Below are 27,885 nucleotides of genomic sequence, written 5' to 3' on the forward strand. Positions count from 1 at the left end.
TACCTCTGTAGTGTTAGTCTGTACAGTAGACATGGCTAGAGATGTACCTCTGTAGTGTTAGTCTGTACAGTAGACATGGCTAGAGATGTATCTCTGTAGTGTTAGTCTGTACAGTAGACATGGCTAGAGATGTACCTCTGTAGTGTTAGTCTGTACAGTAGACATGTCTAGGGATGTACCTCTGTAGTGTTAGTCTGTACAGTAGACATGGCTAGGGATGTACCTCTGTAGTGTTAGTCTGTACAGTAGACATGTCTAGGGATGTACCTCTGTAGTATGTAGAATGTCCGAGCGAATGGTTGGGGGGGATGGAACATAATTATCATTTGTACACTGCAAATTGACCACAAGTATACCCAAAAGAGATTTTATTTGAAAAAAAAACAATAATTTCATACCTTGATTACATTGAAAAACAATCAAATTTGTCTCTTTTTATTGGTAGGAATACTTATTTCCTGAATATTTTTTTGTTGTTGTTGCTGAATTCCTGGTTATTTTACAGTCTAAACCTCCACCCATTAAATAAATAAAAACACTTGCGGGACGGTTTTGGCCTAGGAGCCATCTATTGCCGAACGCTGCTTAGTCTATACAGTATCTATAATATTTGTTTACATGACTCATGATGACCTGGTGTATGTGTGATAGAGAGGTGTCTGGTATATGTGACTTTGACCTCTGTTATTATGCACAGGTCAAGGGGCAGCATTGTGGCAGTTTGTTGAGCAGTAGGCTAGGCTAGATTCTGAGTGATGAATTCATTAATTCATTGAATTTAACACTGCCCATTGTTCCCATATTGGCTCTTCATGAATGAATTGGATTCATTCACCTTCTAAACTTATTATGTTCAACAGGATTTGATAGCCCAACTCTGCCAGATAAACTGTTAATCTGCAATGAAGCATTATGCTGTGGTAAATTAGTTCAGCAACTAAAATAATTAGTCAGTGCGAGCAGCAGAACCTGTTCTTGCTGGCTTGTGGGAGCTTGAATCCTGAAACAAAGTTGTCTTAAAGATCTTTGACAAAATGGTATATAAGCTCTTGCTTTTATTCATGGTATTGATCCAGTGTGGATTCATAACTGTAAGGGAAATTCCCATTCATGTTGTGTTATATGTATCTCCTCCTTGTCACAATGAGTTGCATCTTTCTTCTTACAGTACGCTAATGGTGACTACTTTTGAACAGAGCCCAATGGATAGTACACTATAGTAGTAGTACACTGTAGGGAAAAGGCTGCCATTTAGGACGCAACCCCGTATTATGGTCACATGACATCTCTTTATGGCAAAGATACTTGACCTTCTTTACCTGCTGTACCTTCCAGCCCCCTCCCTTTATTGTCCCCACCTGGATTTATTACAGCATACAGTAACTCCCAGCCGAATGTTTACCAAGATCTGTTCCCTGGTGTGTGTGTGCGTGTGGCGTGCATGCATGGAGGCATGTGTGTGCTAGAGGTGAGGGAGGAGGGGCCAGGGAGAGAAAGAGAGAAGGAAAAAGAGGGAGGCAGCAATAAGTCTATGGGAGAGAGGGAGAGAGGAGGCCAGCTGAGAGAAACTGTTAGAGCTGTAGAACTGTACCAGAGCTTGTTTCAGACAGACATTGCAGCGTCATTCACTGAAGCAGTACAGTATTAGGAATCATAAACAGTACACTGGCTAACTTGACATTGGATGACACTGAACCCACACACACGCATGCACACTTAAAGTAGAACGCACATCTATAGACTTACACACAGACAGGTAAAGGCCCAGTCCCCTTGGAGGGGTATCGGCCCTGTCAACATGGGGAGCTCTCAGTCCCAACAGAAAAAGAGGGGCGGGGCAGCAAACTCAACCAAGAGGAAGACAAGTAACATGTGAGTGAATTGTTTTCTCTAATACCTGTACTTACAGTAACATAAATAGCAGTGGACTATTATTACTATATGAGCTATTGGGTCAATGATATTCTTGGTGAATGTTTCATGAGCTCTTGTTTGTCATAGGTTGTGACGTCTTGTAGGGGGAGTTTACTGTGTACTTGGGTGTTTTGGGTTGTTAACTTTGTTATGGCCTGACGAGTCTGACATGTGACCTGTAAGAATGTTTGTGGACCAGAAAGGAACCAGCTTAAATAAATATTTTTTGTTCAAAACTAAGTGTTGGAGACACTATAGTCCACTAGTAGATTTAGACAGAGCAGGGGATAGAGTTGCTCCCTGCGTGTGTGTGTGTGTGTGTGTGTGTGTGTGTGTGTGTGTGTGAGTGTGAGTGTGTGTGTGTTGTGTGTGTGTGTGTGTGTGTGTGTGTGTGTGTGTGTGTGTGTGTGTGTGTGTGTGTGTGTGTGTGTGTGTGTGTGTGTGTGTGTGTGTGTGTGAGTGTGAGTGTGTGTGTGTGTGTGTGTGTGTGTGTGTGTGTGTGTGTGTGTGTGTGAGTGTGAGTGTGTGTGTGTGTGTGTGTGTGTGTGTGTGTGTGAGTGTGAGTGTGAGTGTGTGTGTGTGTGTGTGTGTGTGTGTGTGTGTGTGTGCGTGAGTGTGAGTGTGAGTGTGTGTGTGTGTGTGTGTGTGTGTGTGTGTGTGTGTGTGTGTGAGTGTGTGTGTGTGTGTGTGTGAGTGTGAGTGTGAGTGTGTGTGTGTGTGTGTGTGTGTGTGTGTGTGTGTGTGTGTGTGTGTGTGTGTGTGTGTGTGTGAGTGTGAGTGTGTGTGTGTGTGTGTGTGTGTGTGTGTGTGTGTGTGCGTGTGAGTGTGAGTGTGTGTGTGTGTGTGTTGTGTGTGTGTGTGTGTGTGTGTGTGTGTGTGTGTGTGTGTGTGTGTGTGTGTGTGTGTGTGTGTGCATGCACACATCTCTGATAATAGGGTATGATGTAACTATTCACACTATCGAGTGCCTATGAATCTTGTGTATTGAATGCTGCCTTTCTTTTCCAATACTTCCAATGGATCTGAGCTGTTTGCAAAGACACCACTGAGGTACAGTGTGTGGAGACATTTGACAGTTGTTGATTAAATGGAAACCCTCAGTTGTTTCATCATGTTTTGTTGAGCAAAGGAAGAGTTAGCTGGCTGACTGATTAATCTCACTGTGTGAAATACATCCTGGGTTTCCACTAGTCCTCCCTGTACTGTCAATGTTTACATGAGGAGATGTCTCTCCGAGAGGGGGCCACTCTGCCCCCTGCAGGTTATGCCCACAGAAATAGAATAACTATAACAGGGAATCGCATTCAAGTCAGTGTACTGTAATTCTATCTCTATGGTTATGCCATCTCAATAACAGATGAGACTGTGGACGTAATGGATGCATTTAACCCTCATGCTTTTACTAATACAGTGAACTGTGCCTCACATAAAAGATACATAAAGGCTGCATCACTGTTTGTGTAATGGAGGTGGTTCGGAACCTTGCTTTTGTGATGACTAAACCTGTCCTGAGACCTGAGTTGTGTCGGCTCCCAAAGCTAATGCCTAGGCTTTGGCTCAGCAGGCTAACATAGATCGATATTATGGTGAGCTGTTACCGTTGGACCACGTTAGATAGATCCATTTCCAGTGGTGAAGTCATGAATCAGAAGTTGTGCTATAGACAGTCCTTTAAAGTGGTTAAGTGATTTAAATCAGGCCCTGAAGGGAAAGGTTGGACCTTTCCCTCTGAATCTTCTGCCACAGGGGACCTTTTGTTTATGTTGTGTAGAGATGAGTGTCTGGTTCTTCCACTTTCTAAGGTCAATGATATAGATAAAGATAGTTGCTAAAACTTTACAAGACACACACTGTGGTGACTTTGTTCTATCCCACTGGACACAGACGTCAATACAATGTCAATGCCACTTTGGTTCAATGTCATTTCATGGAAATGACGTGGAAATAACGTTGATTCAAACAGTGAGTAGGATGTCATCTAAAAAGATTGATTAAAATCGATAGTCACCTAAATGACATCATAAGATGTTTAATCACATGTTTAACTTGGGTAAAACAGGACATGGCTGTCAATATCAATTGATTCCCCACTGTTTGCACAGATAGCTTGGAAATGCAACAGCTGGCTCTATGTGAGCCATTCACACATCCTATTTGCATTGCAAACACTGGTCAATTCAGACAGGGGGTATCTGTGTATACTGTAATATCATACAGGACTTTGTCCTCTCATCATTTACCATGTGCAGTGTCCTGGACTGGGCAGGGCTGGCTGGGAAAACACCTGTAACACTGCAAACAGGTGCTCAAGACCTTGGGGTATGTTTCAATATTTATACTAGCACAGCCTCTGCCTTATTCTTACAGGACTCTCTGTGTCGAGTTCGCAAATGTATATCTCAAGTGCAGAAATGGCCGAACCTTGATAACCCCCTTTCTCACATTTGTTCCAAAAAGCTGAGTGAATACATCACAAGACTAGTGAAGTATGACAGCGTGAAACTAAAAATGATCTTATTTGAGACTTATTTGTATGGTTTACGACATTCACATTTTATAGATATTATTCCATATATTTGTAGGCCTATATTATTAAAGAGGTATACAGTGATGAAATTCAGGACAGCCAGAGAACAGGGTAAAATAGGCCACTGAAGCAGTAGGTGGAGCAGTTTCTGCCACCAGATGGCGCTCTCATCACATGAAGGGGATTTTCCACAGGGAGACTGAACAGTGCAAGGCTTATCTAACCTGGGGTTCGTCCTAAATGGCACCCTATTACTTATATAGTGCACTACTTATGACCAGGACCTATAGTGTGGCTGGTCCCAGATCTGTTTGTGCTAGTGTGACAAGAACCCTAGGAGTTGGCAAGACAGAAGAAACAGATCTGGGACTAGACTAAAGCTGTGTTTGAATACTCATACTAACCGCACCACCCATACTATTTGTGACGTAAATTGTGTGGGTATTCTAACACAGCTTAAATGTAACCTTACATACTAGGTAGACAAGGCATATATAACAGACAAGGGAAGGCATAGAGGTCAGTCTATAGTCATGATTGGAGAGCAGTGTAGATGTCTCTAAGTGGATGTGGTCTCCTCCACCTCCTCAAACTCTCCTTGCGTAGACTCGAAAAACGACTTTAATCTTTACAACTCTCTGAGTTGGCAAATGTAGGCAAATGTTACTTTTCAGTGATACAGAGACACGTGAGATAACTGTTATAAGACGTTGTGTCTTTGAGCCTATGCTGTGCAGAGAGTGGTGATTTTCCCTGTCAGGTTTTTCAACAGGTGCAGTACAAGTCATGTGCCATGGATGAAAATAATAATGATCATTATCACTGCTCTGAAAATAGACTCACATCCAGATATGGCTATGCAACAGAGGGGCTTACAACAGCTGATAGATACTGGTCTGTTACATAAACTAATAAAATACATTGTGTTACTTATTTATATCTCTCACACACACACACACACATACACAAATACACACACACACACACAAATACACACACACACAAATACACACACACACACACACACATACACACACACAAATACACACACACACACACACACACACACACACACACACACACACACACACACACACACACACACACACACACACACACACACACACACACACACACACACACACACACACACACACACACACACACACACACACACACACACACACACACACACACACACACACACACACACACACACACACACACACACACACACACACATACAAATACACACACACACACAAATACACACACACACACACACACACATACAAATACACACACACACACACACACACAGAGAAAGCGAGAGAGAGGGAGAGGTCCGATCTTATGAATGTTGTGGATCACACCAAGCAGCAACAAATTTCCCATAATGACAAGTTTGGAGAGAAATCAGGCATATAACTTTATAGAAGAGGACAGACTGGGATAAGAATGTATGAAATGAGGGCCCTGCCTTACATAAAATGCCTTCCTTTGCCTGGAGACAGAAATAGCACCAGCGAGGACAGACAGAGCGGCTGGCTAATACAAAAGTGTGTGTGTGTACTTGCATAACTTGTGTGTGTATGCACGTGCGTGTGCATGTTTGTGAGAGATGACGAGAGTGTGAGCCTGTTTGTGTTGGCGACATCAGAGAAAGAGAGAGTTGGGTGTCTCCTAACATGGCTGTTTGTAGCTACATATTTACTAACTAGTGTATGTTGTGTTGCATGCCTACCAGAGGGATTCACCTCCTTAACTAACATTGTCATCACAATCTTAGCTCCACCCTGTCGGGTAAAAGAGAACAGAGGAAGTAGTCCATGAGGGCCTGTAGCCAAGAGGATTTCTACTTGTGAACGCTTGTTATTGTTCCTCCATGCTTGGCTCACTAGAGACACGATGTTAACAGGCTGTTGTGCAAGGCCCGCTATCCTGCATAAGGCCATCCTTGTTATTGGGTGTTCAGTGTAAGACTGGCATCAAGACTAAACATAGATTTAGTGTTGGTGTTTGTGAAAAGCAGAGAAAAGTGAGAGGTTGCTCCGGTCAGTGAGGACATGTGCCTTGATGAGACAATGTGTCAGGGGATGTGTCATATTCCTTTACCGTCCTCGTTACTAGCCCTCAGAAAAGTGTGCGTGTGCTTGTGTGTGTGGTGTGTGTGTGTGTGTGTGTGTGTGTGTGTATGTGCATGCATGTGTGCTTGTGTGTGTGGTGTGTGTATGTGCGTGTGTACGTGTGCTTGTGTGTGTGTGTGTGTGCGTGCGTGCTTGCGTGTGTGTGCGTGTGCTTGTGTGTGTGGTGTGTGTGTATGTGCATGCATGTGTGTGGTTCTGTGTGGTGTGTGTATGTGTATGTACGTGTGCTTGTGTGTGTGTGTGTGTGTGTGTGTGTGTGTGTGTGTGTGTGTGTGTGTGTGTGTGTGTGTGTGTGTGTGCGTGCGTGCGTGCGTGCGTGCGTGCGTGCGTGCGTGCGTGCGTGTGTGTGTGTGTGTGTGTGCATACATATGTGTGTGTCTGTGTCTGTCTGTGACTGTCTCAGTGTCTGACTGTGTGTGTTTGACTCACTATTGTCTCAGTGCGGATCCATTTTACCCATACAATTTTCTTTTTTGTGGGTATTTTTGTATTTTGTATTCATTAAGGATCCCCATTAGCTGCTGCCAAGGCAAGGGCACAACAATAGATGGTTGCTGGGAACAGACACTATTCCCACTGAAAGCAGGCCCAGGATTTAAACCATCATCCCTGTGTTATGATTTCAGCTTCATAAAGACTTTATGACAGCTTCATTATTAAGCCTGAACAGATATTGTTTGTTCAAAGTAGAACCAGATTTTGTAACTGATTTTTTCAATGGCATGTGTTTTTAGTTTTTACATTTACATTACATTTAAGTCATTTAGCAGACGCTCTTATCCAGAGCGACTTACAAATTGGTGCATTCACCTTATGACATCCAGTGGAACAGCCACTTTACAATAGTGCATCAAAATCTTTTAAGGGGGGGGTGAGAAGGATTACTTTATCCTATCCTAGGTATTCCTTAAAGAGGTGGGGTTTCAGGTGTCTCCGGAAGGTGGTGATTGACTCCACTGTCCGGGCGTCGTGAGGGAGTTTGTTCCACCATTGGGAGGCCAGAGCAGCGAACAGTTTTGACTGGGCTGAGCGGGAACTGTACTTCCTCATTGGTAGGGAGGCGAGCAGGCCAGAGGTGGATGAACGCAGTGCCCTTGTTTGGGTGTAGGGCCTGATCAGAGCCTGGAGGTACTGAGGTGCCGTTCCCCTCACAGCTCTGTAGGCAAGCACCATGGTCTTGTAGCGGATGCGAGCTTCAACTGGAAGCCAGTGGAGAGAGCGGAGGAGCGGGGTGACGTGAGAGAACTTGGGAAGGTTGAACACCAGACGGGCTGCGGCGTTCTGGATGAGTTGTATGGGTTTAATGGCACAGGCAGGGAGCCCAGCCAACAGCGTGTTGCAGTAATCCAGACGGGAGATGACAAGTGCCTGGATTAGGACCTGCGCCGCTTCCTGTGTGAGGCAGGGTCGTACTCTGCGGATGTTGTAGAGCATGAACCTACAGGAACGGGCCACCGCCTTGATGTTAGTTGAGAACGACAGGGTGTTGTCCAGGATCACGCCAAGGTTCTTAGCGCTCTGGGAGGAGGACACAGTGGAGTTGTCAACCGTGATGGCGAGATCATGGAACGGGCAGTCCTTCCCCGGGAGGAAGAGCAGCTCCGTCTTGCCGAGGTTCAGCTTGAGGTGGTGATCCGTCATCCATACTGATATGTCTGCCAGACATGCAGAGATGCGATTCGCCACCTGGTCATCAGAAGGGGGAAAGGAGAAGATTAATTGTGTGTCGTCTGCATAGCAATGATAGGAGAGACCATGTGAGGTTATGACAGAGCCAAGTTACTTTTTTTTTTCTCAGCTTCATAACTTTCAGTGTGTGTTTGAAATATGAAGCTTGTCTATGTAGCTCTCCTTAGGTTACATAATGAAACATCAGTCATTCTCATACTGTATCCTCCTGAGCACAGTAGCATTGGAGCAGAATGTTGCTAAAGTTGAACTGCTAACCATACAGGACTGGGTGGTGTCCTGTTTGGAACGGTCCCCATGCACCCCACAGACAATTGCTTTACCCTTCTCCTTCATGTTTATGGCTGCCAGTGTTATACTACAACAAACAAGCGCAGCCTTAGCATTTCAATCAAGTGGTATGTTTTTGATGTTTCGTAATATAGCAGTAATGTGGCCATGTATGATGTGTATGAGGTTACACCACAATTCTTTTCACTTTGATGCTAATTCATTAATGGAATTGTATGCTTATACATAGTCTTAATAAGTATAGGCTATGCTTTATGGTTTGAGCTCAAGTTAGTTCTACACTTTAGACAGGCGTGATTAGTTTGGATAGAAGTGCATGTGGAATGTTTGGTTGCAACGTTCATGCAACGTTCCTATAGCAGACCGTTGACGAGGCGCATACGGCAGGGTCTACAGGAAATCACGAAAGAAAACCAGCCACTTCACGGACACTGACGTCTCATATTCAGACAAACTAAACACCTTTTTCCCCACTTTGAGGATAATACAGTGCCACCGTCGCGGCCCGCTAACAAGGACTGTGCCCCCCTCTCACCTTGTTCATTGCCAACGTGAGAAAGATATTTAAATGTGCTAACCCTTGCAAGGCTGCCGGCCCAGACAGCATCCCTAGCATTGTCCTCAGAGCATGTACAGACCAGCTGGCTGGTGTGTTTATGGACATATTAAATCGCTCCCTATTCCAGTCTGCTCTCCCCACATGCTTCAAGATGGCCACCAATGTTCCTGTACCCAAGAAGGGAATGCTAACTGAACTAAATGACTACCGCCCTGTAGCACTCACTTCTGTCATCATGAAGTGCTTTGAGAGACTAGTCAAGGATCATATCACCTTACCTGTCACCCTAGACCGACTTCAGTTTGCATACCGCCCCAACAGGTCCACAGACGATGCAATCGCCATCACACTGCACACTGCCCTATCCCATCTGGACAAGAGGAATACTTATGTAAGAATGCTGCTCATTGATTACAGCTCAGCATTCAACACCATAGTACCCTGCAAGCTCATCATTAAACTGGAGGCCCTGGGTCTCAACCCCGCCCTGTGCAATTGGGTCCTGGAGTTTCTAACGGGCCGCGCCCAGGTGTTGAAGGTAGGAAACAACATCTCCACTTCGCTGATCCTCAACACTAGGGCCCAACAAGGATGTGTGCTCAGCCCCCTCATGTACTCCCTGTTCACCCATGACTGCGTGGCCATGCACGCCTCCAACTCAATCATCAAATTTGCAGATGACACAACAGTAGTGGGCTTGATTACCAACAACGATGAGACAGCCTACAGGGAGGAGGTGAGGGCACTCGGAGTGTGTTGTCAGGAAAATAACCTCTCACTCAACGTCAACAAAACAAAGGAGATGATTATGGACTTCAGTAAACAGCAGAGGGATTTACCCCCCTATCCACATCGAAAGGACAGTAGTGGAGAAGGTGGAGAGTTTTAAGTTCCTCGGCGTACTCGTGACAGACAAACTGAAATGGTCTACCCACACAGACAGTGTGGTGAAGAAGGTGTAACAGCGCCTCTTCAACTTCAGGAGGCTGAAGAAATTTAGCTTGTCACCTAAAACGGCAACTGCACCGCCCTCTACTGCAAGGCTCTCCAGAGGGTGGTGAGGTCTGCACAACGCATCGGGTTCAAACTACCTGCCCTCCAAGACACCTACACCACCCGATGTCACAGGAAGGCCAAAAAGATCAGGACAACCGCCCGAGCCACTGCGTGTTCACCCCGCTACCATCCAGAAGGCGATGTCAGTACAGGTGCATCAAAGCTGGGACCGAGAGACTGAAATACAGCTCCTATCTCAAGGCCATCAGACTGCTAAGAGCAATCACTCACTCAGAGAGACTGTTGCCTACATAGAGACTCACTAGTCCCTTTAAACAATGCCACTTTAATAATGTTAACATATCTTACATTACTCATCTCATATGTATATATTGTACCTTATACCATCTATTGCACCTTGCCTGTGCCGCTCGGCCATTGCTTATCCATATATCCATTTTACATCCCTTTAGATTTGTGTGTATTAGGTAGTTGTTGGGGAATTGTTAGATTACTTGTTAGATATTACTGTACTGTCAGAACTAGAAGCACAAGCATTTCGCTACACTCGCATTAACATCTGCTAACCATGTGTATGTGACCAATACATTTTGATTTGATTTGATTTGACCGAATCTCATTATGTTGTGGAAGATAATGTGGATCTCTTCTGACAGTCAGCGCTTATGTAACTGAACGCTGTACAAACCTGGCTCACTCAGCATGTGTCTCAATCTTCCCTGGATTACTTTGAACTATTCTTACACCACCTCAACTATTCTTACACCACTTCACCTCAATTCCTCACTGCAGTAGTCCATGTGCAGGTGGCAGCAGGAGAGGAGACCCATGTGTGGTGAGCATTCAGATGTTTGTCTGACAGGCCTATTGCTCAAGCTTTGGGAACACTGTCATTGTGTTGAAACTGTTGTCAGGACGAGTATTTCAGACAACAAACACTTTAAAGAGTCTACAAATGCTTATAGTATTTCAACCCAACACAATGGAACCGATACCGATTAAATCAAATTTATTTATAAAGCCCTTCTTACATCAGCTGATATCTCAAAGTGCTGTACAGAAACCCAGCCTAAAACCCCAAACAATGCAGGTGTAGAAGCACGGTCGCCCCTGCTGTCTCTAGAGAGTTGAAAACAGCACGTCTGGGACAGGTAGCACGTCTGGTGAGCAGGTCAGGGTTCCATAGCCACAGGTAGGACAGTTGAATCTGGAGCAGCAAGGTGGACAGCAAGGAGTCATCTGGCCAGGTAGTCCTGAGGCATGGTCCTAGGGCTCAGGTCCTCTGAGAGAGCGAGAGAGAGAGAGAGAGCGAGAGAGAGAGAGACCTGCCATTCCGGATGTGTATAAGGGAGCACGAAGACTAGGTAATGTCGGCCTGAACATATACACTACAAAAGTATGTGGACACCCCTTCAAATTAGTGAATTCGGCTATTTCAGCCACACCCGTTGCTGACAGGTGCATAAAATCGAGCCCACAGCCCATGCAATCTCCACAGACAAACATTGGCAGTAATATGGCCTTACTGAAGGGCTCTGTGACTTTCAATGTGGAACCATCGTAAGATGCCACCTTTCCAACAAGTCATCAAATGAATGCCCTGCTAGAGCTGCCCTGGTCAACTGTAAGTGCTGTTATTGTGAAGTGGAAACGTCTAGGAGCAACAACGGCTCAGCCACGACGTGGTAGGCCACACAAGCTCACAGAGAGGAACCACCGAGTGCTAAAGCTAGGTCGTAAAAATTGTCTGTCCTCGGTTGCAACACTCACTACCGGGTTCTAAACGGCCTCTGGAAGCAACGTCTGCACAATAACTGTTCATCGGGAGCTTCATGAAATGGGATTCCATGGCCGAGCAGCCGCACACAAGCCTAAGATGCAATGCCAAGCAACGGCTGGAGTGGTGTAAGCTTTCCACCATTAGACTCTGGAGCAGTGGAAACACGTTCTCTTGAGTGATGAATCACGCTTCACCATCTGGCAGTCCGACAAACAAATATGGATTTGGCGGATGCCAGGAGAACGCTACCTGCCACAATGCATTGTGCCAACTGTGAAGATTGGTGAAGGAGGAATAATGGTCTGGGGCTGTTTTTCATGGTTCCGTCTAGGCCCCTTAGTTCCAGCGAAGGGAAATCTTAACGCTACAGCATACAATGACATTCTAGGCGATTCATTGCTTCCAAAATTGTGGCAACAGTTTGGGGAAGGCCCATTCCTGTTTCAGTATGACATTGCCCCCCTGCACAAATGGTCTGTCGAGATCAGCGTTGAAGAACTTGACTGGCCTGCATAGAGCCCTGACCTCAAACCCATTCGAACACCTTTGGGATGAATTGGAATGCCGACTGCAAACCAGGCCTAATCGCCCAACATCAGTGCCCGACCTCACTAATGCTCTTGTGGCTGAATGGAAGCAAGTCTCCCCAGCAATGTTACAACATCTAGTGGAAAGCCTTCCCTGAAGAGTGGAGGCTCTTATAGCAAAGGGGGAACCAACTCCATATTAATGCCCATTTTGGAATGAGATGTTTGACGAGCAGGTGTCCACATACTTTTGGTAATGTAGTGTATAATTGGAGGTGAACAAACAGCTAACTACCCCAGGCTCTTCAGGTATTTCAAGCAGACATCAGTGTTATCAGTGCTAGCTAGGTCGTGTTTCAATCATCTAGAATGGCTTCCTCACCGTATCTCCTTTCCTTGGTGACAACTGATAGGCACGAGGGAAAAGATACGGTCAGATTTCTACTTTAACCAATAAAGACCTTGTCATGTCAGCGTTCATGAAGGACAAGAACATTTTTAAGGAAATTAGGAAAGGAAAATAACATCCTAAGGAAATGAGGAAAGGAAGGGAATTAATGACTATTGGAACAGGGAGCCAGAGAGTGACAGTGGCCATTGGGTCCGTGAGTCAGGCATTGACTGGGGGCTATGAGCCAGAACAGGTTTCCCCGGTATGGTCCAGTTGTGCTTGGCTATCTGTCGTCGCCTGGTTGGGTCGTTGGAGGTGGGAAACAGTTAACGGTTAAACAGCCTGAGGACGGGGGTGCTCGGTTCCAAACCCCTCTGTGCTGTAAAACATGGAGCTCCACTGACTCCACCACTCTGCTACACCAGACCCACTCCTCCTCTCATCAGCCCTAGTTTGTTTTGCCTCTGCTTTTTGCATGAGTGTGGAATGGCTGCTTGACTGGGAGCTACCACTCTGTCACCACAGGGGCCGCCAGACTCACTGGTCCTGAGAACACAGCATTCTTTTGAAGCCGCAAGCTTCCTTTCTCTCCCTATGTTCTTTCACAATGGGCTGTCCCTGAAGTAAAGAGGGAGAGAGAGAGGGGGAGAGAGAGAGACAGACAGAAAGTGAAAGCTAGGCAGCGCTCTGGAAGCCTAGCCGGTCATTGCTGTGATATTCTGACTGCCCCAGCGGCTGAGAGAGGGGGCGCGTGACAGAAAGAAAGAAAGAGAGAGAAAGAGAGAGAGAGAGAGAGAGAGAGAGAGAGAGAGAGAGAGAGAGAGAGAGAGAGAGAGAGAGAGAGAGAGAGAGAGAGAAGGAGAGAGAGAGAAGGATATAAGACTAGAAGTTCCCAAATAGAGCATCAACAGCAAAGTGCGGAGTGGAGGGAGTGTCTCGTCTCTTTAGGGGGAGGTGCTCACTAACATGAAGAAGAAAACAGTCCAGAGGAGCTACTACTAGTTGAAGATCTTTAAGAGGAGCTACTACTAGTGGAAGATCTTTAAGAGGAGCTACTACTAGTGGAAGATCTTTAAGAGGAGCTACTACTAGTGGAAGATCTTTAAGAGGAGCTACTACTAGTGGAAGATCTTTAAGAGGAGCTACTACTAGTGGAAGATCTTTAAGAGGAGCTACTACTAGTGGAATATCTTTAAGAGGAGCTACTACTAGTGGAATATCTTTAAGAGGAGCTACTACTAGTTGAAGATCTTTAAGAGGAGCTACTACTAGTGGAAGATCTTTAAGAGGGGGAGAAGAAGACCAATAGTGTCTATTCAGACACAATTCAAACCGATAGTGTCTATTGACTCTACTCAGACTAAAGGAGAAAGACAAAAACTTTGTTGTCGAGGATGTCTTGGCTGTCGCCCATGTCATGGGCCAAGTGGACGTGGACAGCAGTCCGGGGAGCAGAGGAGGGAGAGGAGGTGGAGGAGGAAGATGGACTGCTGCCTTGTGGAGGGCAGCGAGAGGAGGAGGAAGAAGAGAGATCTCAAGGCTGCAGGCGAGTGTGTGTGTTGGCTACATTGGAGCCTTGAAGCCTTTTAACAGTGAGAGCCCCGCAAGGCAGCTGGAGGGAGAGGGACACCTGATTTGCTTTTCCACCTGTGGGGTTTGTGAGTTGGTGTTGTTCTAAAGGGGGGATGAGCAGGGAGACAGAGAAAGTGAGAAAAAAGAAAGACAGAAAGAAAAATGCATTTGACAGTTAAACTGCTTTTTCCTACTGTAAGATTCTCCCAAACAATGTTGTGTTATAGGCTTACTGGTTAATTCACGAGTGTGTGTGAGGTGTGTGTGTGTGTGTGAGAATTTTAACACACCTCAGGTATTTTATTATTGTCCCACACCACAGACAGATACAAATGAGTGATCCCATCTTAATTAAGCACACACTGTGTGTCCCTGTTCCTTGTGGGGGGCAAAACATTCCCCTGATTATAGTGTTATCACGCAAGGCTGTGTGATAGAGATGGAGAGAGATCAGTATACAAACATATATTTTTATAGCAGTGTTTAATTACTATACCTGTAGCACAGCATTGAGTGGTGGTGAGTCTTGTTTCCAATCACAGCTACTATTAGTTGTTTATCAGATGTAGTAAACTGGTCTTACACATGGCAGCTATGCAAACGCATTACATTTAAATAAGTACACATACTACAACATGTAGAGGACACATAGTATATTATGTACACAATAGGTTTGTTTTACCAGATATTCTAGTGATATGACCATACTCATCTCACTCTCTCTCTCTCTCTTCCAGTTCAGACTCAGAGGGCCACTTTGAAACCCCAGAGGCTCAGAGCCCTGTCCACACTCCACTCCAAGTCCCAGAAGAGCTGGAGACCTTCACCACTGACAGAGCAGGTGAGATCATTGCTGCTTGCCTTCAACACAGATAGAAGTAGGCACAAGACATGCCAAAAAAATGTACATGCCAGTATTCAATTCAATTTTAAAAAGTTGTCTAACCCTGAAGGGGCAATTATTTTTGGGCACATGAGTCAGCAACAACAGAGCATGACAGCATACCACAACCATACCATAATGACATACCACACATAGCAACTTCACAGGAAGGGATGTTATAGGGATATTATGCCACAAAATAGTCCCTCGCAACATCTACAGTACATGGTATAGCCTACCATGACACCCCAACATCCTTTTCATTTCACTCCCACAACCACGCAACCATTGACTGACCATCACCTGGAGAGAATGCTAGCTGGCTGGCTTCTTTTGGAGTTTTCATGGCAACAATAGAGCTTTGTCATTCTGTCTGTGCATTTCCTGCAGGGAACCGTTTGTTTGTGTGTGTGTGCACATGCGCATGGTGCTTCAACTTTTAACAATCCCTCAGACATGGTTTTCAATAGACTCTTTTCATGAACAAAAGATACAGTGTTTGGTGGAATCAAGTAGATTTAGTGCTTCAGACCATTTGATGACTGTCCATTAATAATGTTTTCTTAACTGAAACTGCAGATTGCGTTTGCTCTCAAAGGACTGCTACTACATTAGATTAAACTGCACCTAATGTTGAGCTATTTTAACTCTGTTCCGTCTGACATGTGGCCAAACGGAGGGTGGTGTACCATGCCAAGGTAATTGAAGACATGTGCTTTGTCTGCCTACCGTACTTTTCTAGGTATGTATCTGACTGTTAGAAATTCATGAAGGCCATTAAAGTTACATAGCACTTAAAGGTTGGTATTAAACTACACAAGTACCTTATTCACAGCAACAATTACGTATGTGGTGAGGGAGTAGTCATGGGCTGAATAAAGAACATATCTTATCCATTCAGGTCAAACTGAGGGAGGCTACTCCACAAGAATAGCATATGTGGCCCAAATAAAATATTATTATTGTAACATTGGATAAGTAAAAGGTAGAGAATGGGACCACGGCCTGCATGGGAATTGGCTTTTGACTATGGAACTCAGGAGGTCACCCAGGAACAAAAGCAGTTGCTCCTCCTTGTTTTTAATTGTCAGTGGGAGGGGTCAAAGATCATGAGAGTGACTTCCCATGTGATGGAACTAAAAATATCTCCATTATATTGATGGGCCCCATCAGATAGATTTGGATCAATGGGCCCTATTGTGTTGTCTTGCTAATGTTTCCAGATCTGTTTGTGCTGTCTTGCTAATGGTCGCCAGATCTGTTTGTGTTGTCTTGCTAATGTTTCCAGATCTGTTTGTGCTGTCTTGCTAATGGTCGCCAGATCTGTTTGTGTTGTCTTGCTAATGTTTCCAGATCTGTTTGTGCTGTCTTGCTAATGGTCGCCAGATCTGTTTGTGCTGTCTTGCTAATGTTTCCAGATCTGTTTGTGCTGTCTTGCTAATGTTTCCAGATCTGTTTGTGCTGTCTTGCTAATGGTCGCCAGATCTGTTTGTGCTGTCTTGCTAATGGTCGCCAGATCTGTTTGTGCTGTCTTGCTAATGTTTCCAGATCTGTTTGTGCTGTCTTGCTAATGTTTCCAGATCTGTTTGTGCTGTCTTGCTAATGGTCGCCAGATCTGTTTGTGCTGTCTTGCTAATGGTCGCCAGATCTGTTTGTGCTGTCTTGCTAATGTTTCCAGATCTGTTTGTGCTGTCTTGCTAATGTTTCCAGATCTGTTTGTGCTGTCTTGCTAATGGTCGCCAGATCTGTTTGTGCTGTCTTGCTAATGTTTCCAGATCTGTTTGTACTGTCTTGCTAATGGTCTCCAGATCTGTTTGTGTTGTCTTGCTAATGTTTCCAGATCTGTTTGTGCTGTCTTGCTAATGCTCTCCAGATCTGTTTGTGCTGTCTTGCTAATGGACTCCAGATCTGTTTGTGCTGTCTTGCTAATGGTCTCCAGATCTGTTTGTGTTGTATTGCCAAATAAACACAAACAGATCTGGAACCCGGCTAGCATGAAGCTGCGGTACTTTTAAAAACCTTTAGTAGTGTACACAAAAATAACCAACTTTGTTGTCTGTCCTGTATGTGGACACCTGCTCACCTAACATCTAATTTCAAAATCATGCACATTAACATGGAGTTGGTCCCCCCCTTTGCTGCTACAACAGCCTCCACTCTTCAGGGTACAGTATTGTGTCGAGGCACAGATTTGGGGAAGGGTACCAAAAAATGTCTGCAGCATTGAAGGTCCCCAAAAACACAGTGGCCTCCATCATTCTTAAATGGAAGAAGTTTAGAACCACTAAGACTCTTCCTAGAGCTGGCTGCCCGGCAAAGTGTGCAATCAGGGGAGAAGGGCCGATGGTCACTCTGACAGAGCTCCAGAGTTCCTCTGTGGAGATGGAAAAACCTTCCAGAAGGACAGCACTCCACCAATCAGGCATTTATGGTAGAGTGGCCAGACAGAAGCCACTCCTCAGTAAAAGGCACATGATAGCCCACGTGGAGTTAGCAAAAAATCACCTAAAGACTCTCAGACCATGAGAAACAAGATTCTCTGATCTGATGAAACCAAGATTGAACTCTTTGGCCTGAATGGCAAGTGTCCCATCTGGAGGAAACCTGGCACCATCCCTACGGTGTAGCATGGTGGTGGCAGCATCATGCTTGTGGGGATGTTGTTCAGCGGCAGGGACTGGGAGACTAGTCAGGATTGAGGGAAAGATGAATGGCGCAAAGTACAGAGAGATCCTTAATGAAAACCTGCTCCAGAGCGCTCAGCACCTCAGACTGGGTGCGAAGGTTCACCTTCCAACAGGACAATGTCCCTAAGTACACAGCCAAGACAACACAGGAGTGGCTCCGGGACAAGTCTCTGAATGTCTTTGAGTGCCCCAGCCAGAGCCCGGACTTGGACCCGATCAAACATCTCTGGAAAGACCTAAAAATAGTTGTGCAGTGACGCTGTAATCTCTAAAGGTGCTTCAACAAAGTACTGAGTAAAGGGTCTGAATACTTACAAAGTACAGAGTGTGATATTTGAGTTTTTTATTTTTATTTGCAAAAACACTTTGTTTATTCAAGCCTGTCTCAAAATACAACACTGCCCCTTTAAGACAGAAAAAAAGCTCTTTACCCTGACTCAGATGGCTAGAAATGACATTTTGTACTCTTGTAGGAAGCAACCACTCCCCCATTGCTGACTAGAAATGAGCTATAACTGGGCTAATAACTCACTTACTGGCAAAGAATGTGAACAAATGTGCACAAGTGGCTACATGCGGCTTTTGCTTTGATCTCAGAACAAGTGCATCTACTCGAGACCACTCATGCGGTAAACACAGTCCAGTTCAAAGTGAATGACACAGATCCATATATGACAATGGTCTATTTGCATATAGGGATACCGCAGCTCTGATTGGTTTTGTCCCTCTGGTCTTTAGAGTATGGGCTGAGTCGTGCTTTTTAATGTAATAGAATCCTACTCCAGTGCATTCTGCCTACAAGAAAATCTCTTGCATAGTTAGTTTTGCATACTAAGGATTGCATAGTTAGTTTTGTATCGGTATGTTGCAGTGAAAGTGGCTAATATTGGAAATTCCCACAGTAGAGGGAAACTTTAATAGTTTTAAGTAAAGGGGAAAACTAGAAAGTTGAGTGAAGTTCAATCTGGTGCTTCTCTGTGCAGGCTGATATTTCTTCTGAGTGGCAGTCCCGGGGGAGGGAACATTGGTTGGCACTATGCATTTGTGTATGTATCGTTTGTCCTTGGAAACACACACAGACAGTTCTTGTACTGATGTTGCTTTCAGAGCCAGTCTGGAACTCGGTAGTGAGTGTTGCAACCGAGGACAGACAAATTTGACCTGCTGTGATATGGTGATATTGGTGATATGTGATATTTCAGTTTTTGCTTTGTCATTATTGGGTATTGTGGGTGGATTGATGAGGGGACAAAAACAATGTAATCTATTTTAGAATAAGGCTGTGACTTAACAAAATGTGGAAAAAGTAAAGGGGTCTGAATACTTTCCAAATGCACTGTAAAACATAGCCTAACCTTTTGTATTATGATTTTTATTGTTTGTACTGGTAATCTCAATAAAAACACAAAACCTATAACCTTGAAGCCCTGGGTACAGTGATCTGAACTCTGATTAACTGATTCTAGAACAGTTAATCAGATAGTTTTTGATCAATTTAGTTGGCATGATACACGTGCAAGCAGAATTATTATAGATCTGGGTACTAGGGTATCTTTGTAAGTAAGGCTGCAATGGACTATTCACCAGTGTTGTTATACCTCTCTTCCTCCGCCTCTTTCTTTGCTTTTCTCCCCACACACACACACACACACACGCACACGCACACACACACACACACACACACACACACACACACACACACACTGAAGCACATTCACATATATGTAAACATACCGATGGCGGATTTGACTTTGCTTAGTAATGATTACAGTAGCTCTAAATATTTGGAATATGAGGATCAATGCTGCATTAAACGCTGTTGCAAATTAATTCCTCCACTCCACTGTATATAAATAATCTAGGTCAGAGGCTGACCCCTGTCTCCTAGCAACAGACTGTTGCATGAAAACTACTTTGAAGATGACAGCCATCATGAAACAGTTGTACATTCTGAAGGGAGTGTGGCAAAATCAACAGCTCTCTCAGTCTGACCTGTTATTAATTTATTAGGCAAGTCAGTTAAGAACAAATTCTTATTTACAATGAAGGCCTAGGAACAGTGGGTTAACTGCCTTGTTCAGGGGCAGAACAATACATTTTCACCATGTCAGCTCAGGGATTCAATCTAGCAACCTTTCGGTTACAGGCCCAACACTCTAACCACTAGTCTACCTGCCATTATAGCTTTTATATTTCCTTATCACAGTTTTCCAGTCACATGAATGCATTGTTATGATATTAGGTATTTAAAGAATAGCGTAACCATGGAAATATATGCATGCAACTGTATATTACTGTGGGATTGGTAGCCTTTCTTTTAACCTTTCTTAATATTCATAGTGTAGCTAGCAACCTGCCTTGAGAAGGCTATTTTGTTTGATAATATTTTGCATTTGTGGCTATGTTTTTGAGTCGACTTGTCAAATCCCCTCTCCTGCTTTCACCAGATGCCCTGGAGGAGGAGGATGAACAGCTGATAGTGTCTGGCCCAGCCAGAGATCCAGCTCCTAGCCTCCTATTTAACCAGAACATGGGTCAGGCCAAGCCCCCCTTGGTCCCTGAGGAGGAGGCCCCTGTGGACTCTAAGGAGGGGCCACAAACACTGCCCAACACCACAGACACTGCAGAGGTTCAACCCGCAATAGCAGGCCCATCAGCCCAGACCAATGGAGCAGCAAAGGCCACTGCTTCTCTAGACTTAGGTCTACCTGAGGAGGATAGACCACTGGCTACTTCACTAGACTTAGGCCTACCTGAGGAGGATAGACCACTGGCTACTTCTCTAGACTTAGGCTTAACTGAGGAGGAGAGGCCACTTGCTACTTCTCGAGACTTAGGCTTAACTGAGGAGGATAGACCACTGGCTACTTCTCTAGACTTAGGCTTAACTGAGGAGGATAGACCACTGGCTACTTCTCTAGACTTAGGTCTACCTGAGGAGGATAGACCACTGGCTACTTCTCTGGACTTAGACCTAACTAAGGAAGCTAGCATTACTAAGACGCTTTGTAATGGACACCCCATAGAGACCATCCCTGAACCTCAGGCCAAACCCACTAAAACCACACCCCCTTCCCTGAAGATAAAGGGAGCCTTTTCCAGGGCTAGTGCACAGAGGGATGGGGACAGTGATATCACCCTAGTCCCTAAGGCTAGCTACAACTTCAACCCGGACCAATTCGACGACAGCTTCAATCCGTTCGCCAGCGGCGGCTCCAAGATTCAGAACTTCTCTCCAGCCGATGCCCTGCCCACAATGGAGTCGCTACCTGTACCTAGCTCCCTGCCCACAATGGAGTCGCTACCTGTACCTAGCTCCCTGCCCACACTGGGGTCGTTACCTGTACCTAGCTCCCTGCCCACAATGGAGTCGCTACCTGTACCTAGCTCCCTGCCCACACTGGGGTCGTTACCTGTACCTAGCTCCCTGCCCACACTGGGGTCGCTACCTGTACCTAGCTCCCTGCCCACACTGGGGTCGCTACCTGTACCTAGCTCCCTGCCCACACTGGGGTCGCTACCTGTACCTAGCTCCCTGCCCACACTGGGGTCGTTACCTGTACCTAACTCCCTGCCCACACTGGGGTCGCTACCTGTACCTAGCTCCCTGCCCACACTGGGGTCGCTACCTGTACCTAGCTCCCTGCCCACACTGGGGTCGCTACCTGTACCTAGCTCCCTGCCCACACTGGGGTCGCTACCTGTACCTAGCTCCCTGCCCACACTGGGGTCGCTACCTGTACCTAGCTCCCTGCCCACACTGGGGTCGCTACCTGTACCTAGCTCCCTGCCCACACTGGGGTCGCTACCTGTACCTAGCTCCCTGCCCACACTGGGGTCGTTACCTGTACCTAGCTCCCTGCCCACACTGGGGTCGTTACCTGTACCTAGCTCCCTGCCCACACTGGGGTCGTTACCTGTATACAGCTCTTCTCCACCGCTTTCTGGGACTAGTTCCTCACCTAAAATGGATGTTGAGGAGGTCAAAGATTCAGCGTCGGAGGCATCAGAGGAGCCCAAGCCTGTGGAGATAGAGTTTGGGTTAGACGAGGCAGGCAAGGTAAAAAAAACGCAGCCCAGGAGGATGGGTAAAACGCCCGGCAGCAAGCTCGCCGTCAAGAAACCAAGGGCAAAAGCAACGATAACAGTACTTGCCCCGACACCGGCACCCGAACCAGTAATAGCTCACCCGGTAGTAGAGCCGGTTTCAGAAACGACTTCCGAACCACATTCCATGCCAGGTCCCTCCTTAAGTTTGGACAACGTTCCTATTCCCAAGTCCACTTATAAATTTGGCCCCAACCAGTGGGATGACCCTAATTTGATCCCCTTTTGGGGTGGTGGTGTCAAAATAAGTAGTTCCCCGGTTTTGCCCAAAGGATCCTACAGCTTTGATCCTCACAACTTTGACAACTATGTGGACCCCTTTAAGCCATCTACAGCCCTGGGCTGCGAGAACTCAACCTCCCGGGATACTCCACTTCCTCCGCCAGCAGAGGAAGCAGTGAAACCAAAGCTGGAGCGGCTCCTGGATGAGGGGAAGAGAATGTGTCAGACTCCAAAGAAAAGCAAGGACAGGATCATCACGTAAGTCCACTACACTCACTAGTGTTCCAACACTAGTATAGCCTTCTATATGTTAGTTCTGCTTTCAGAATGTGGATTGTCTTAACAAGAAGAAAGCATTCAATTATCTTTCCGTGTCTTCTAAAAACACTTGGCAATGTGTATTTTATAAAACAATACTGTCAGAAAGTGAGTAAACATGTTCAGTATTGCTCAATGGCCTATGTGATACCAAACTTGGCTTCATGGTTCTCACATTAGCCTGGTAAATATATTTTTGCCATTTGCAAGGCCACTGGCATCATAATGTTTGTGTCAGAAGCCTGCTGCCAAACCAACTCCTAGAAACCTATCTCATAATGCTGAGCAGTACATCACTACTCATTCCTCTTTCTCTCTCTCCCTCATCTTTCATTTTCCTGCTGTACTCCCTATCTACCTTCTCCCGCCAACCCTACCAACCAACCGCCACTGTCTGTCTATCGTGCACCTTTTCTCTGCTTCTCCTCCCACCTTGTGTTCATTTGCCTCAGGACCACTGAACAAGTGAAGTTTCTCTGTTTTCTGTTGTAAGTAGTACTTCCTCTTTTCTCTCTCTCTCTCTCTCTCTCTCTCTCTCTCTCTCTCTCTCTCTCTCTCTCTCTCTCTCTCTCTCTCTCTCTCTCTCTGTCTCTCTGTCTCTCTGTCTCTCTGTCTCTCTCTCTCTCTCTCTCTGTCTCTGGGTTGGTTTCAGTCCTATTGCATGTGTTGTTATGATGAGAGCTCAGTGAAAGAGCTTTTAGAGTCCTGCACTCCTGCATGTTGGCACGTGAACCTTCCCCCTTAAAAAACATGCCTTCATCAGCTAGTAGGCTATTTCCTTAATGGTTGCCTTGTGAGTCTTTGCAGAGTTAAATAACAGATTTCTATCTGCATAGGATTTTGCATAGTGTTGTCGTGTCTTTACTATCATTAAATTAAGACTTTTCGTTTTTATCAAAGATTCTCTGTAATTAGCATTTCGTGATTAACTAATCAGGCAAATGTAATTAACTAGGAAGTCGGGGCAACAAGGAAAATATTGAGATTACAAAGTTATAATTTTCCTAATACAACTTTTCAGATATATTTTAATATCTGATCAATTGGTCTTCTTGATTAATGAAAGAATTATTTTACCTCATGTTAGTCTCATTCCAAACGTCGTAAATTGTTGGTTATCTGCACGAACCCAGTCTTCACTATGAGTCATCCATACATCAATTGTCTTAAATCATTTATTTATTAACTAACTAAACAATCACAGAAGTGCACACACAAACAAACAAAATTAATATGGTTACAAGAAATGATAGGGGAATGTGCCCTAGTTCAATCCTTGGGCCGACTCTCTTCTCTGTATACATCAATGATGTTGCTCTTGTTGCTGGTGATTCTCTGATCCACCTCTACACAGACGACACCATTCTGTATACTTCTGGCCCATCTTTGGACACTGTGCTAACGAACTTCCAGACAAGCTTCAATGCCATACAACTCTCCTTCCGTGGCCTCCAACTGCTCTTAAATTAAAGTAAAACTACATGCATGCTCTTCAACCGATCGCTGCCCACACCTGGCTGCCTGTCCAGCATCACTACTCTGGACGTTTCTGACTTAGAATATGTGCACAACTATATGTGGACAACTACAAATACCTAGGTCTCTGGTTAGACTGTAAACTCTCCTTCCAGACTCACATTAAGCATCTCCAATCCACAATTAAATCTAGAATCGGCTTCCTATTTCGCAACAAAGCCTCCTTCACTCATGCTGCCAACATACCCTCATGAAACTGACTATCCTACCGATCCTTGACTTCGGCGATGTCATTTACAAAATAGCCTCCAGCACTCTACTCAGCAAATTGGATGCAGTCTATCACAGTGCCATCCGTTTTGTCACCAAAGGCCCATATACTACCCACCACTGCGACCTATATGCTCTCGTTGGCTGGCACTCGCTTCATATTCGTCGCCAAACCCACTGGCGCCAGGTCATCTATAAGTCTTTGCTAGGTAAAGCCCCGCCTTATCTCAGCTCACTGGTCACCTTAACAACACACACCTGTAGCACGCGCTCCAGCAGGTATATTTCACTGGGCACCCCCAAAGCCAATTTCTCCTTCGGCCACCTTTCCTTCCAGTTCTCTGCTGCCAATGACTGGAACAAACTGCAAAAATCACTGAAGCTGGAGACTCATATCTCCCTCACTAGCTTTAAGCACCAGCTGTCAGAGCAGGTCACACATCACTGCACCTGTCCATAGCTCATCTGTAAATAGCCCATCTAACTACCTCATCCCCATACTGTTATTTATTGAATTTATTTTGCTCCTTTGCACCCCTGTATCTCTATTTGCACACTCATCTTCTGCACATCTATCACGCCAGTGTTTAATTGTTATATTTGTAATTATTTCACCACTATGGCCTATTTATTGCCTTTACAACCCTTATCCTACCTCATTTGCACACCTTGTATATAGATGTATTTTATTATATTTTTGACTGTATGTTTGTTTATTCCATGTGTAACTGTGTTGTTGTTTGTGTCGCACTGCTTTGCTTTATCTTGGCCAGGTCGCATTTGTAAATGAGAACTTGTTCTCAACTAGCCTACCTGGTTAAATAAAGGTGAAATAAAACATTTTTTTTTTTAAATGTACAGTTTATTAGATACATGTCCCGAACAATTACATGTTCAGTGTCCTAATAACCAATGCTACTGTATATTCTGTATTTACAAATCCTCTTCCGGTGTTCCTCTAGGAATTCGTGTAAGATCAAGAAGTATGAAAACCATTCCCTGGTCCTGAATGTCTGCAATCAGGTGTGTGTGTGTGTGTGCGTGTGCGTAAGTGCTTGTGCAATATCAGTTGAATATAACCTTGCTACAGTGGCACTGCAATGTCTATTACTCAGTAGGTTACCTCACCTACACACACACACACACACACAGACACAAACACAAACACAAACACAAACACACACACACACACACACAGCTTCTTTCTTTCATGCTGACAAATGCATCCCTTTCTCACACTCTCATCATTGTATCCATAGCACTGCGGTACAGCCCTGGCGTGTTGACAGATGCATGACTCATCACTCAGCACATGTTTATCAGTCTGTAGATGCCATGTGCCATCATGTTTTATCGCATCCCATAACACTCCAATTGACTATTAAACTACCTCAAGTGAACCACCTAATCTACTACTTTGAGAAACAAAAAAAAATATTGTAGAAATCAAGTGCTATTTGCATGTTAAAATGCATATGGAATCCACCGTGTAATATTATGGCATTGTTTACATTTTTTGTTGGTGGACTCTCTATGCAGATTTTACAGTGTGGCTCAGTAGTTCCCAGCCCGTGGTTCCCATCCCAGCTTACCAGATGGAATACATTCAATTCAATATAGTAAATACACCACGGGTGTTCTATCTGACTGTAGGCTGACGGTATGCTGATACTCTATTCTCTTGTTTACAGGAAGAGGATGTGGTTGTGTCACAGGTCCAAGAAATGCCCCGCCGCGTTCGCCATGCCACCGATGAGGAAAAGCTGGCTTGTAGTGAAATCATGGGCCAGAAAGCCAAGGAGGAGGCCGGGGTGGAGGTGGAGGAGGAAGAAGACTCAGTGTGTGCCAAAGACCCAACCAAAGGCCTGGCCATCACAAACAACGTCAAAAGCCAGGCAATGCTGGATGGTAAGTTTGGTTTGGCTCTCAGGGCGTTCTTTAGATTTATTCAATGACCAAGATGTAGTCAAAGGGACTCTGTTTAAAAGTCTAAAGGGGCTAGAAAACAAAAAACAAAACTTAATGCCAGCAGTTCTAGACAATCCATTAGATTAGCTCCATTAGATTACACTTGACTAAAGACAGCAGAAAAGCAGTTTCTGGAGAGCCTCTGGGATTGTAGTCCCATAATAGTTTTTACTGCCGTCTATTGGCCATTGAAAATCAGAAGTTGAGTAAATGGCTTTTCCATCCCCATCAGAGCATGTTAACGGAGTTGAGCGGTTGGACATCCCGCTCATTGCTCATGGAATTACCGCTCAGGTGCTCCATGTCCTTTAATACAGCACTGCTAAAAACCGCTCAGTGCTCACAGGGGGAAAAAAACCCCGCTCCAAATTCGCTCCATTCATTAAAATCACAATTTAATCAACACCCATCTATTATTGTGACTGCCTGGACCTACCAATTGGTTTTGAAGTTTTGAAACCAAACCATATGGATTTGAATGAAAAGTATTTTAATAAACACGAAAAGGTGAATGTAAGAAGCGAACATAATTTTAAATAGGCTACATGTCATAGTAAACAGCATATAAACACTAAATTTGCAAACATTTCTAAAAACCTGTTTTCGCTTTGTCATTATGGGGTATTGTGTGTAGATTGCTGAGGATATTTTTTTATTTAATCAATTTTAGAACAAGGCTGTAACATAACAAAATGTGGAAAAAATCAAGGGGTGTCACAGAATCGGACCAAAATGCAGCGTGCTTTGGGTTCATCATCTTTATTATGTGAACCGGAAAAAAACAATAAAGAACTAAACGAACGTGAAGCTATGCAGTGCTCAAGGCAACTATACACAAACAAGATCCCACAACAAACAGGTGGGAAAAAGCTGCCTAAATATTTTTATTTATTTTACCAGGCAAGTCAGTTAAGAACAGATTCTTATTTTCAATGACGGCCTAGGAACAGTGGGTTAACTGCCTGTTCAGGGGCAGAACGACAGATTTGTACCTTGTGGGGTTTGAACTTGCAACCTTCCGGTTACCAGTCCAACGCTCTAACCACTAGGCTACCCTGTCGCCCCTGATCAGAGACAACGATAGACAGCTGCCTCTGAATGGGAACCATACCAAACCAACCTAGAAACAAAGAAACTAGAATGCCCACCCTAGTCACACCCCGACCTAACCAAAATAGAGAATAAAGGATCTCTACGGTCAGGGCGTGACAAGGGGTCTTTCCAAAGGCACTGTAAATATTTTGCTACAATGACACACTTAGTTATCTACCCACCTAGTTCCTTTCTGTTAGCATGTGCACGTAGCATGTACACCATCATGCTGTTGGGATAAGTGTCTTTTCAGATTCCACAATGATTCTTTAGTTGTTGACACTACATCACCGCACTCCCTCTCTTGCTCTTGGTCCTCATCTTTGTAAGTCACCTTGATTTAGGACCTGAGTGTTTTATGACTTTCTTTATGAAAATATTTAGTTCCAGCTCCGCTCTGCTCACATACTCTGATCCCCATAATACTTATTCATGTATTATTGTCTTC

The 27,885-nt window shown here is 44.8% G+C and overlaps 1 protein-coding gene across 5 annotated transcripts in view; it reads left to right on the plus strand.

The window, feature by feature from the left end:
• The first annotated feature begins 1,547 nt into the window (after positions 1-1,547).
• The window catches only part of tacc1 (transforming, acidic coiled-coil containing protein 1), a 39,072-nt gene continuing 12,734 nt past the window's right edge, over positions 1,548-27,885 (plus strand). The window contains exons 1-6 of one of the 5 annotated variants that reach the window (XM_052473690.1): positions 1,548-1,872; positions 15,152-15,255; positions 20,432-22,571; positions 23,084-23,119; positions 25,340-25,400; positions 26,069-26,285. In XM_052473690.1, coding sequence (XP_052329650.1) covers positions 1,799-1,872; positions 15,152-15,255; positions 20,432-22,571; positions 23,084-23,119; positions 25,340-25,400; positions 26,069-26,285 — 2,632 coding nt within the window. In that variant the 5' untranslated portion in view covers positions 1,548-1,798. Of the gene's footprint in view, positions 1,873-13,391; positions 14,389-15,151; positions 15,256-15,907; positions 15,996-20,431; positions 22,572-23,083; positions 23,120-25,339; positions 25,401-26,068; positions 26,286-27,885 lie in introns of those variants that run through there. The other 4 variants (XM_052473691.1, XM_052473688.1, XM_052473689.1 and 1 more) reach the window with 4 other exon arrangements.

Source organism: Oncorhynchus keta, chromosome 21 (assembly GCF_023373465.1).
Source record: "Oncorhynchus keta strain PuntledgeMale-10-30-2019 chromosome 21, Oket_V2, whole genome shotgun sequence".
NCBI lineage: Eukaryota > Metazoa > Chordata > Actinopteri > Salmoniformes > Salmonidae > Oncorhynchus > Oncorhynchus keta.